The sequence below is a fragment of the Buceros rhinoceros genome, unplaced genomic scaffold, assembly GCF_000710305.1.
Source record: "Buceros rhinoceros silvestris isolate BGI_N320 unplaced genomic scaffold, ASM71030v1 scaffold19409, whole genome shotgun sequence".
Lineage (NCBI taxonomy): Eukaryota > Metazoa > Chordata > Aves > Bucerotiformes > Bucerotidae > Buceros > Buceros rhinoceros.
The window spans coordinates 34,868-48,703 of NW_010429965.1; the positions used below are offsets into that span (position 1 = coordinate 34,868).

The 13,836-nt window shown below is 39.3% G+C and overlaps 1 protein-coding gene across 1 annotated transcript in view; it reads left to right on the forward strand.

The window, feature by feature from the left end:
* ADAMTS5 (ADAM metallopeptidase with thrombospondin type 1 motif, 5) overlaps positions 1-4,953 on the forward strand; it is a gene marked incomplete at its 5' end in the record, with an annotated part of 39,816 nt that extends 34,863 nt beyond the window's left edge. The window contains 2 exons of the mRNA XM_010142856.1: positions 785-960; positions 4,380-4,953. Of these exons, the coding sequence (XP_010141158.1) occupies positions 785-960; positions 4,380-4,953 (750 nt within the window). The remainder of the gene's footprint in view (positions 1-784; positions 961-4,379) is intronic.
* Positions 4,954-13,836: the final 8,883 nt, after the last annotated feature.

A 13,836-nucleotide genomic window follows, 5' to 3' on the forward strand; every position in this document is an offset into this window, starting at 1 on the left:
CCTACAAAAGGGAAAAGAAGTTAATCATATGGTTCAAAGATTTAACTGTGTGATTAGATTTAAAGGTTTGATCCACTGGTTATACATTAGTACCAGAGTTGACCTCTAAAATGAGACAACTTTTTTCACATCTCAGTATGCGGGTTCATGATAAAAATGGGCCCCTTTGTGCCCTCTGCACTAGTTTGTTTTCAGTAGTGGATAAAGGGATTTCTGCCTGGAGAGTCATCTCTTCGTTCTGGGGTTTTCTGGAGGAATAAGAATACTATGAGTAGAAGAGTAAGTTTCATCCTGAATTATGTTAAGGGAGTCCATAGTAACTGTTATGGAGTCAATTAATCTAGAATAATTAGCCAATTAGTGTAGATATGACTTGTGGTCAGTTTGTTGTATTATACACATTTAGAGCTGAAATGTCTCCCGTGCTTATTCTTGCAGTTTTCTGCCTCTAAATGCTGTAAAGGTAACATTTAGGTGTAGCTAGCTCAAATGCAAGGCATAAAATGAGATAATACACTGTACTGTTACTGTTATTATCGATAAGCTGTTAAAGCCAGCATTAATTTAGTGCCTTACAGTGAAGTTCTCTGTCATTGCTTTCAGCCCTTTTCTAAATTTCATCTGCTTTTGTACTGGGCATGTTAGAGAAACTCAGTCTGATCTGTCAGGGTACGCACTCTGTTCTGAGTAGGTGCCATAAATAAAAAACTGGTTTTTACCAGTCAGATTCACAAAAGCAGTTCCTTCCCATGGTAGTTTTAACTAAGGTGATTTGATTACCCAGGTAACTGATGGTACTGAATGTCGACCATACAGTAATTCAGTCTGCGTCCGGGGAAAATGCATCCGAACTGGTTGTGATGGCATCATCGGTTCAAAGCTCCAGTATGACAAATGTGGAGTGTGTGGAGGAGACAATTCCAGCTGCACAAAAGTCATGGGAACCTTTACCAAAAGGAGGTATTGATCTTGAGCATTAGTAAATGTATCTTCGGTGCAAATAGTAACTCTGCTGTGTGCTTGCTTGCTTGCTGTCTCTAAATGCAATTTACTTTCATATGAATATTGAGAGAAAAAGTACATTCCCTGTGCTGTATTGCACTTTCCAGTTGTTCATATTTGGCCTCTTAACAGTATCCAGAAACTGGCAAATAATCAACTGGCAAAACACTGTACCCAGTTAATTTCTGACACAAAGTGCCAGTGATACAGGTGAACACCCCATTAACAGGAAGTTTGCCTAGAATAAGGCATAGCATTTTTGCTACTTAGTAATTTTGCTGTGTCAGATGGCTTGTGACTTCTAGAGGACAGAGGAGAGGGAACACAGAATCAGAATCAGAGAGATGTTGGGGTCAGAATAATCTGAGTATCTCTGGAACTCTGCTTTTCCCAGGTGATGCTGTGTTAGCCAGTTACAGGCTGAGAATGTGTTTCATCTTATCTAACTTGGAATGACAGTGAGACATCCCACTTGATTTAGTGACATGGGTGCCTTGTGAGGTTAGTGGAGAGAAGCAGACAGCATTAGAGCACAGCTATAGAAGTTTTCCTTAGTAGCTGAAAAGGATTGTATCCTAAAAATACCTTCTCACGTTGCTGAGTATATGTGGAGCTTAGATGACTAGGTGAGATGTCAGAAGTAAACGCAGACTTGAGCGTGAACTTTGGCTTCATGTCCATTGTCGTAATATTGATCTCCAGATGGACTTTTTTTTTTAAGTCAAAATATTTATAGCAGTTATCCGTAAGACATTTTTCTGTCAGAGTTCAACTTTTAAGTGTAATAAAACTTACTACAAGTAAAATAAAAGGAACTGCCCTTGTGGTTTTCCATGACCACATTAAGGACTTTGTACTGAGATACCAATGACAAGAAAGTCTGCTTTTCTGTCTGAACTCTTGTTTCCCTCCCTCTTCAGGTCTTAAGATTCATAGAAAAAAATGTAATTATAATTTGTATGTATTCCAAAGTCTCAAAGGATTGCTGTAGTGCTTTACTCTTAGAAACTTGCAGTTGACAATTTCTACTCAGTATCTGTGGTATCAGTGTACCATCTTTTGAAATGTACATAAAACTTTGGTTTGTATCTTCTGACTTCTTACATAGCATATTGAAAGCTACCAGAAGTTGAAATCTTACTCCTGAAATGACCTTTCATTTGTATACATTTCAACATACTGATTAATAGCAGTCAAAAATGGCTTTGAGAGTGACTTTATTCTAAAAATAAACATAGCTAATCTTCTTCCTGGTAAACCAATGATTGCTCACCTAAGGATGCCAAAGCACCTCTGCCAAAAAGGATGATTTTCCATCCAAATTAGTAATTATATAAACCAAATCTTTTCCAATTTGTAAATACTGAAATGTCTGGGATGTCTAAATGAAGAAGACAGTGTGAGATATACTTAATATGATTCGGTAATGATCCTCCCACTGGGATCCAGTCTCTGGCAAAAATATTAAAGGGACTCCATGAATTTCAGTGAGGCCATATTTGTAGCATAGATATACATGGAACTTGAGAGATTCTATTGTAATTATTCCTATGAAGTTCCATCTTGCTCCTCAAATCATGCCTTTAACTGAAATGGGGCTGGTCAGAGAGTAAAATACTGTCAACCTCAGTGCTCCATTTAGAAAGCAGTAGTCAACTGGCAAGTAACAAGTATATTCTAACTTGATTTTGATTTAATTTTGAAGTGACAAGGATTTAGTTTTTGAGACAATTCCCTTATGCAAGTAATTTAAAATAAACCCTCCTAATAACCTAAATAATCTAAAATAAACACCTTGTTAAAATAGCGAAACCTTAATTGTTTCTAAACTGGTTTTACATGTGAAAGGGCAGTGGCTGTAGTAAAATTATCTTTTTTCCACTGAAACATAGCAGCTCCTGCGTTATAAAACAGAGTGTAGTAACCTGTTCTTTAAATGTACAGGGAAACTGTTAAATGTACAAGGGAAAACATAAAGAAGCAGTCAAAACATAAGCTTCTGGAAAACGTGCTTCCTAAGAACTTCTTTTAAAGGCTGTAAAGCCAAATTATCAGAAGTTGGGAAAGAGGACAATTAGGGCTGCACGTGCTTCTTTGTGCACATGGAGAGTCACAGTTCCTTGTGCAGACAACTTGCTTTTAGTTTTCAAACAAATGATTTTGTAACTTCAATAACATGTTTTAACAGAGTTATTTTGGCAACTGCTATGTAAAAATATTTGTGCAGTGCTGTAGAGCAGAGTCCCTCCCAGCCTGGTTTTCACACCATATTCCTTCAGCTTTGTGGAGGTGCTAAATCAATAGAGTTTTTAGTCGCTGTCCTGTAAGTGCTGGAAATAGCAGGAGAATAGCACGAGTGTTTAATCTGTAGTCTGTGCAGTCTCTGCTCGTGCAGCCAAAAGTTCTAGAAATTAGCAGTCTGGTTTTTAAACAATCCCAAAGGAGACCCCTTCACTTTTATATATTTTTAGTGTATGTTCTCATTCCTGGTTTTCCTAGAAGTTTCAGCACTAAACTATTCGGATATGCGTTACTTGCAGTGTCACAGGTTTAGAAATGAAAATACAAGTCTCCAAAGTCCAGCTGGTAGCTTATAGCTATGTATAGTCTTTAGGTTTTTTCTATATATCAGTAACATTAAAATAAATAACAAACTTGAGATAGTGATAAGTTCCAGTGCACTTGCAGGTTCTGAATGCTTGCCACTTTTGATTGATAGGAGAGTTAAATATCTTTTTCTAAATATGAATTAAGGTACTTCATAAGTAGCAACAGAGAGGACTCTGGTACAAATGAAATATTTGGGTGCACCTCCTACTACACTCTTCACAATTAATCTTCAGCTTCATGAATTTCAAAGTAAACAAATTTTTTTCTCGGTGATCAAGATTATTTTTAAATATTCCCAAGGTACCTCTACCCAGCTGTTACTCTGCTCATGCTTTCCTTAATCATCATTACAGCAAAGACAGGAAAAAACAGCTGTATCCAATGCATATCTCATTATCTTTTCCTTGGCAGGCAAAGTGTGCGTTGTATTTCATATCTCCCACCCTTTGCTGAAATATATAAGCTATCAGTTCTTTTTTTTCCTCTTGTACCTGACTCATAAAATTGTTATTAAAGCTAAAGTTTAAGCAATTTGAAATAAGTACAGTAGAAATTTCTGCAAGAACATAAAGAACAATACAATAGACAAACAGTGGAACCCGTTTAAATTAATCTTAGATGAGCCTCAAGCCAGACGGATTCAGGGCCTGAACTAAAACAAAGCAACACGTCACGCCCGTGACTTCGTAAGGTGTTGCAGTAAGACTTGAGGCTTATTTCTCACTAGCTACTGAATACTCTTTTGGTTTTTTTTTTCCTTCATTCAGCAAGGGCTACACAGATGTAGTGAAAATCCCGGAAGGGGCAACCCACATCAAAGTTCGACAGTTCAAGACTAAGGACCAGAGCAGGTTCACTGCCTATCTCGCCCTGAAAAAGAAAACCGGTGAGTACCTTGTCAATGGAAAATATATGATCTCCACTTCAGAAACAATTATTGACATCAACGGGACTGTCATGAACTACAGCGGCTGGAGCCACAAAGATGATTTTCTGCACGCAATGGGACACTCTGCCACAAAAGAGGTTCTTATTGTGCAGATACTTGCAACTGATCCGACTCAGCCATTGGATGTCCGCTACAGTTTCTTCATGCCAAAGAAGCAAGGACAAATGACTAACTCTGTCACCAGCAGTGGCAGCAGCAGCAGTAAAGTAACTCCAGAGCTCACGCAACCCCGCTGGGTTACGGGGCCGTGGCTTTCTTGTTCTCGAACATGCGACACAGGATGGCACACAAGGACTGTCCAGTGCAAAGATGGCCATGGAAAATTAGCTAAGGGATGTCTTCTTTCTCAGAGACCGTCAGCATTTAAACAGTGCTTGTTGAAAAAGTGTTAACCTGTGGTTGTGATCTTCTTTAAAAGAGGTTTTATTAAGCCATTGTTGACATACTGGTATTAGGTCTGCCCAGAGAGAGAGAAGCAAAGGCTTCAATGTACTTACATACAGTCTCAAATTATGGGCAGAATCTGCCTATTTGGACCAAATGAAGATGTGCACTGCTTTAAATAATAGTAGGGTGATCTTAATATGTCAAAAAAACTAAGCAAACACTTGTTACAGGCCCTCTGTGTCTGCAAAAATATAAAATAAAATAATGCAAAAGAAGAAATACTAGTGAATGGAGGACCCTGGGATATTTGAAGGTTACAGAATCATCTCCCCTTTTCACCTACCTCTAATACAGTATGTCCTTAGAAAACATCACATGTACCCATGATACCACAGTAGCTTATTTTAAACTGTTTTGTAAATATTTTTCATGTGGTGTGTCACTTTATATCACTTGGTTCTATTAAAAAATCAAAAGACAAACTACATAAGCAAAGTGATTGACCAAAGTATTATCTGTGGCCCTTGTGGACATAGTCCACTCTTCAGAAAGGGCCACAGATGTTTTACTGGAAAATGAAGAGCTTGCTGCTGGTTTTTAAAAGTAATACCTTTTGGTTTTGACAAAAGGAAACATTTTCACGCTAAGAATTTCCTGACTCCAGATTGTTATTCTATGACAAATACTGTGTTTCCACCAAGAAATTCTCAGCAGCTTGCAGACCAGGGTTCCCCACACGTACATTGCTCAAATACCAGCACCATCAGTGATTCCTCACCATGTGTATGTCTGACACACACAGAAGGAGGATTTGGCTGCTAGAAGGAATTTGTGTACAATATGCTTGTAAACCTTCCACTAGTCCAACTGCGTCACATCTTGGGGTCCTTGTTGTCAGTGAACAATAGCTGCTAGCTTCTTCCTTCCATAAAACAAAGGCATACTGTATTTTTTAGAAACTAGTTAGAGAACCAAAAATTACAGGTAAGATAATCAAGTGTCTTCTAACTCAGATATTCTGAGGTTGTGTTCAACTGCTTTCTCTGTTGTTTTCTCTGTGGCTTCCACCTTTGAATCTAACAATGTGTAATGTACCTACATCTTCTGAAGAGGCTATAAAGGTCAAAAAACACAGCAAGCAGTTAATATTTTATCACTGTTTTGTCCATCATATCTAACTTTGGTATTCATCTTACCAGCAAAAGTTTGTAACTATTTGTCTTCTTTGATTGTTTTGTTTGTGTTTGGGTTTTTTTTTTTTTAAAGCTATAGAAGGCATTCATGTTTTGTGTATCTACCACATTTGGGAGGAAGAGGGGTCACTAGGAAGTCAAACCACATCAGGATGCGGAGGACTTGCCCAGTATCAATAAGACTGTTTCCACAGTACAGGCAGTAGCTGGTAATAGTTTTCATTGGCACCAGTTTTTGAATCCCATTATTGCCTGGTAGAAGTTCTGTGACTGAGGACTGAGGACGGTTTCACCTTAAGCGGGGAACAGATGAAGGCCTGATAGCAACCCAGTTAAAATTGCGTCCTGTGTATCAGCAGACTTTGAATTAAGCCCTGGGATAACAAATACTAAAATAAGTGGTTATCATACACCGATGAAAATACAGTCCTGTCTGTCTTTTATTCCTTCGTTCATCCACGTAGGAGAGTATGAGACTGCAGGAGGATTTTCAGACAAGCCTCACAGCTGCAAGTCAGTGGTACTCCAGCACTGAAATACCCCAGGCTCTTCTGAGAATCCCAGTCCTGAAATCAGTAGAGAAAACTTGTTGCCATGTGTAGCAAAAAGGGCAGGGTGCACTCCAGGCTGACACAAACATGTTTTGAACTGTGGCATGTTTGTGTGAACTCTTAGAAAGCATGTGATGATTTCAAAACAGCACAGAATTGCTACATCTACAAGTGCGAAACCTGGAGAAGTAGATCTAATTTTGTACCCTGTTCTAAGTCAACAGTAATGTCTATCAAAACAAACAGTAATCCCTGTCAGAAAGAATTACTGACAAATGTTATTACTCATCTTCTGCTTTCAAAAATGGTGTGGCCTTCTTTTTAGGAGTAGTCTTATGCAAAACTGTGGATCTTGAGGAAAATTTCTCACTCAATGTCTCCTCCCACCCTAGGAACTGAGATCAAGACTCTGAATATTTGCAAAGTTCTGGAAAGTTAGGGTTTATGCCTTCTCTACCTATTAACATAAGATCACTTTGAAGTGTCTTATTTTCCATTCAAATAATCTAACTTCTGTACTTATATATGTATTACACATGTTCTAGAACCTTTAAAAAAAGTTCAGAGCAAATAGAAACCATCATGAGAGGAAAAATAAGGAGACTTAATGTGTCTCAGCATAGACTTAACATTTGTCTCAGCATACAGCTGCTGTATCAAGTGGCATTTGTTGTGCCTGTGTTTAAACATAATAGAGACAGAATGTGCAGGTATTTGTGTTTGCATCATAGTAATAATTTATTATATATTCAACAGGATGAGTAAAGCTTTTGGACGCTATTCAGGCTCCAGAAGAGTAATACCATACGCAGGTATAAATTTAAAGCTTCCTTAGAACAAGACTATCTTTTTCTTAGAAAGAGTTTATTTATAAAAGATAAATAAGTATGAGAACAAACCACTATAGTGATTTTTCCCTTTTCACTACTGTAGTGATGAAGCAAATTAACATGTGAACAAAGCAGTTGCCTTTTATGGTAGAGGCAAAGGGGACAGACCAAGAGTAGGATAGTGGAAGTGTAGGATAAACTAGATCAGCCTGCTCTAGTTAACACTTGCTTTTTAGCTGTTCTTTGTAATCAGACTCCAGTTCCAAACCTCGCTTTTGTCAGTCAAGGCTGTTTCATGTAGCTGATGAACGGGAAGTTGGTGCGAGGTTTGTGACTGTCATTTCAACCTCTGCTCTCGACTAAACTCCTTGTCTCTCACACTGTTACGTCATTGTTTACATTACTACCGAGTGTTGCCAAACAGGATACATAAAATGCATCTAGGGGATAGAAACCTGGAGTATTGCTCTTTGCATAGAACTCAGCAGTCCTCAGTGTTAAATGACTGCTGACTTTTTGGGACCCATCTCCAGTGCCCTTAGGTGGAATTGGAAACCTAAGCATCAGTGTTTTTTAGAGCATCTGCTCTTCAGATAAGACATTCTCATTCTCACTAGGAAAAAGCCTATCATCTTTGGCTTGGCCGTATGCAAGAAACTACATTTAGCTGCCCTCCTGTGGAAACAGTTTTATCACAAGGGGGAGAGGGAATAATCTTGTGGATTAATCACAATTGTAAAAAAAAAAAAAAAAAAAAAAGGCAACACAGCACTGAAAAAAATAAAATAATTTATTGTTTTTACAACTGGTATGTGAACGGATGTAATGAATTTATTTATTCTTATTTAACAGAAATACCAATTGTGCAAATTCTATATTTAAAATGTTTTGCTATCATATCTGTCTCTCTCTTTCTAGCTCTCTTTTAATTTATGCTTCAAATTTATGTTGAAAGTACACCTTGTGAGTTTACATAATGTATGGCACTGGTTATTTTTTGTATGTTTTTATTTAGAAAGCTTTCTGCATGAAACAGGAGTATATGTGTATACATGTGTGCACACTGTATAGATGTATATTCTTCTTCTGCTACCATCTTTTCCTTAGAGAAGTTGTAGATTTTTAATTTTGTGACACCTCATGCTGAAAGCTCCTTGTTACACTTCACTTCAAAAATCTCTCAACTAGCAAGTCATAAAGGTCTCTGGAGCGAAAAACCCGTACCAGCTCCCAAAGAATTCCGACAACAGACTCGCTTCACACAGGCACGTGCAGTTCATGCTGCACACCTCAGACATTTACACCAGAGCTGGTGGCAGTCTCACCCTTTGCTTCAATGGGAGCGAGTTCAGGCTTATAGTAAATGGAAATGGGAGTCCTCTATATGTGAATGAAGTTTCTCTGAGTTGTCAGGGTGGCAAGTGGGTCCTCTCCCATGCAGCTTCTTATGTCTAAGAGAAAACACTACAGAGAAACTCTTGTGTGCCTCTGAAAGTATAGGTGAAACAACGCATGACATGGTTCGCAAAGACTGAACCATTAAAAAACCTACTTTTTCAGTCTTTCCTCTGTTTATGTGAATATATAAATGTGTGCATATGGCTATAAGAAGTCCAAAGCCCAAGCTGGAAGGCTTTGCAATGTTTTACTTCATTGTCTTCTAGCTCCACATCGGGCAGTTAGGCACAAAAAAGCCAGGAAAGTAAGCCAGTGTTTCATATCTGTTTGCTGCCACTTTTCATCCACTCCAACTACTGCTGAACTCAGGGGAACTTGTATTGGGCCAAACGTAAGGAAAAAATACAATATAGTCAAACCTACAGCTTTTCCATGGTCAGTTTATTTTACAATTCGAATTACTCCTGTAGCCATTTCACCATAAGGGCAGTACTACAGACTGCAAATAATCCTATTGGAAGTTACTTTGCTTGTCAGAGTCCAGAATCACACAAGTTCAATTCCAGGTCAGCCTCTGCCCCGTGTCTCCTGCCATCCCTGGACCCAGAGCCAGCCACGAGGTTTTAGGTGGCCAGTGGGTGATGCTTCCTTGCTTCAGACCGACTCCAAAATGCCAGCAAATTACTATGAGCCTTGACTTTGATGATCTTTAGGGCAGGCTTTAAACAGGATTTGTAAGGACGAAGCATTAATAGTTGTGGGGTTTCAGCAATGTGACCAGGTGAGTTTTTCTCCTCGTGATAATGAATGCCGCGCTGTTCTTTGTCACTGTGGAAGATGGAGCCTATGGCAAGAGCCAGAATTAGGTCCTCTGAGCAATGGGCTGCAATTTTCAGAAAAAAACATTGCTTGTTCGGAGGGGTTTATTCCTCGTTTTAATTAAGTGACTAGTTTTTATAGAGTTGCCAGAGTGCATCACTGCATTCATACTTGTCATTGGTAACATTTTTGAGAGGGTTTTTTACTGTGGGTGCACTGGTACTAGCTTGTATAGTAAAGCTAGTTCAACACTCTTGTTTCAATAAACACTGCAAATGCGGGTACCTCTGGTATATTGTGTGTACCAGCAAAGATGCTCAACGTTAAAAGAAATTGTCAGATCCTCAGCTGGCACCACAGAAACTAGCTTTGATGTTTAGAAGACTTTATTACAAGTGCAAGTTTTCAGTGAAATTGTACAAAATTTGAAACACCCCAAACACATTGTTAGTCTTCCAGATGAGTGGTGTAAGAACTTCTCTCCAGATACACCGTACCAAGCGTCTCGATAGCGTCCCGCTGCGCTGCACGCGGCAGAGTTCCAGACTGACAACAAAACTGACTATGCGGTTTGCCCTGAAGGTTGTCTGTAGAGGCTCACGTCACTGTAAGGACACGGAAATAATTTCCACATGCATCTGCCTTGCATAGACCGTGTTGAAACACATACGTGGGCATGAAAATGCCTATTTTTTGTTGTATGCTTGTGTACACATAAACACACACAGGTATGTATGTAAACACAAATGAATATTTGGGTCTCCATTACTCCCACCTACAGGGCAAATTAGTTCCACCGGTTTTAGTTACACCTAGTTAGTTCAGAGTAACTTCATTACGTCATTTGGCTTTGCAGGAGCTGCTTCAGACTTACACCACTTTAAGTGACAGCGTAATTTGTCTTTATAGGAACTGGTTTACACAATTTTTCATATGAATTGTGAAATTTTCTGATAGTTTGTCATATGAAACATACTCGTTGACAGTCAAGCGATGTTACAATCCCATCAGAAATAATATACTGAATTCAGGCAAGTTGGAGACGGCACGATACTCCTGTAGAGCAGTAAATCCATGTCATTTCTGTTGACAGGTCATCTGCCTAACATCAGGTAAGATAAAGCAAGAGAGATACCGTAGGGAAGACTATCGGCAAAGCACAGCTTTTGGTTTTGCTCAGTTTCTTTCATGTGCCTCTTTATGCACTCTGTTGGTGTCGGCGTATTCCGGGAAGTGTCACTTCGCGCATTATAGATAACTTGGCTGAAATACCAGTACCCGGTGAAAAACCAAGATGTGTCACAAAACCTTTTTCATCCTAGTATGCGTCTAATTGAAGAGAGTTAACATTTTTAGAGCACTACTATGTCAGCCAGTTTACATCATAAATATGTTATGCAAAATATAAATTCATTTGAACTGAATTGTACAAGGTCTGCACTGTACTATGACACATTGAAGGCCAATATTTTGTTTTGTAAACTATTACATATGTATAATTTACCAGTTGTAATCTTAAAACATTTGAATCTGTGATTTTAGTAAAAGTAATAAATATAAACTGTATCATAGGTCCAGAATACTTGTTCTATACGGTGTTTTTCTGTGCTACTGATTCGGATTCGTACCCTGCTAGAAACAGACGAGCGGAAAGGGGTTGAGCTGATCCCTGCATTGAGGCGTCAGTATTCGTTCTGTGTGTAAACAGTGCACTTTAGTCATGGTGGGTGGCGTTCTGTCGAAGTACAGCGTATGCGTCGAAGGAAAGATAAGAGCAGTAATGAGGCAGTTGGGCTGGTGAGACAGCTGAAGTGTGGCTCTTACAAGAGTTACTTTTATAACAGAACCATGTGATGATGCATTATAATGCAATTTTCATGCTGATTTCTTGCTTATCCATTCTCATTCCACAACACTAAGATGGAGGTTTTTGTGTTCCCCAAAATGATGGTTTCTTTCCAAAAGTCAGCAAACACATCCTGTCTCAATCTTACCCACATGCGTGCCTAACCTATTTCTTGATGACATCTTTACGAATTTTGGATTTTGTCTTTTATTAATGTGGAGCTTTTTGTCTTGTGTTACAAATTGTAATGAAATCGATTCTTATTTACAGAAACAATTTATATATATGCATAAGAATAGCTTTTCTTCCTAGGTTGTTGAAACAGCAGTGGAGCTTTACGGAGCTGCCAGTACTTAGAGAGAGGCCCAAGGTCTTCAGAAAAAATGGTCTAATAATCTGTTACGCGACATCTAAATTTGCTTGAATCACATCGCATTACAAGAGAACTGTCCTGCTAGTGCCCGGTACGCAGTACATGTGTCTCTATATGCACGGTATTACATATTGGTAATATCACTACTACATAGTCTGTATGAGTGTAGAGATGTTTCAGAAGATGCTGCTTAGACATTTACACTAGACGGTTGTAAGACTGGTCTCTGCCCCTCAGACAGACTACAGCGGTTAACATCAGTGAAGGGTGCGGCGAAAAACCGGTGCTGGAAGGCAATTTTAGCATTTAACCCACTTGAGGGTTTAGTCATCTGCTACGCTCGTCAGTAAAAATCAGCCAACAGGTTTTCGTTCCTCTTTACGTCTCCCCTCAGCCAGTATGCTGGGGCAGAGCAAAACCTCCACCAGCTCCTCATCAACTCCTGCCCACCTGCAGGTAGCGCAGCAGACACACCAACCGTGCCACAACTTCGTCCTCTGGTTTTAGCTATTTTTTGTCACTTTGAGAACTCCACAAGTGTTACCACCTCAGAGATACATCAGTACCTCCTCTGCATTTTTGTCTGCAGAGCAAGCTGCAGTGTCGCCAAGAGATTGTGGCAGGTCCCATCTTCCCAAAATCTGGTTTTATTTCCCATTTTAGGGTTTGCAGTAGCTCAGAGAGCTGGGAACGGAAATCTGTTTGTATACAAAAACCGAATAGCGCAGAGACAGCAGTATAGACTTTCTCAAATGTCCAGTGCTGTCATAACCCCATTACTGTGCAGGGACTGTTTTCTGTCAGGAAGATGAACTCATTTTCTTTTAATGTATTTTCCATCTCTTCATAATGTGACATTTCACCTCCTCAGAAACTATATGTAATTGCATGTGAGGGGGGAGACTTCTATTCCCAAGACTCTGAACTTGTAGACTCAGATCTCATTTTTAGGTGGGGATGAAAGATGGATTTGATCCAATTTCAGTCTTCTGGCCAAACTGATCCTTTTACAAAAACCATAAGTTTTGGAAACCTCAAAATATATCCAATACTTAAACTAGAAAATGTCCAAGTCTTTCCACATTGCTTACACCGTTACCTCACTCTCCTTATGCTGTGCTCTGCAAAGTTTAAAGTAATAAATTCATCATGCTTGGACCACTCAGCATTCTAAGCTGACCCAAGGACAGGGTTGAAGAGTAAATGCGTGGGAAAAATAACAAAGGCCAAGGAAAAATTATTATTTTCCATGCTTGGAGGACCAAGGCGGCATTCTCTTTGCTTTCGTCTGATTTTTCTGAGAAAAGTCTGTCTCAGTGAAAGCACACAGACATCTTCTCAAGCAGCTCCTCAAGAAAGCTTTGTTGTAGCAATCATGTGAAACCTAAGGATGAGCTTATTAAAACGGCCACTGTCTTCATTGCTGCCATAGTCTCACTGCCCCAAAGGTTGCTAAACAAATACAGTATGACCTGATAGTCAGATGAACCTCTGGAGAATGCATGTGCATTTAGGTTTGGGAGAGAGAGGGGCGCCTCGGAAGGCTTAAGTGGTTGCAAGTGTTGCATTCTGTAATCTTTACCAGCTTTAATGTATTTTGCCATGTATTTTTGTCCACATGGTGTGTCTTTATTTTATTTTTCCCATCTGTTCCTCTTTCAGTAAGACTTTATCTCCAGTCTATGACAAGGTGACCCACTTAGTATGAGTAAAGGATGTAGCAAAGAGCTGTAGGTGTTGTCTACCCAGACTTTAGTAGAGCCCTTGACACCGTTTCCCACAGTATCCTCCTGCAGAAACTGCCTGCTCATGGCTTGGATGAGTGTGTTCTTCACCTAAAAAAAAACCGGCTGGATGGCCAGACCCAAGGAGTGGTGG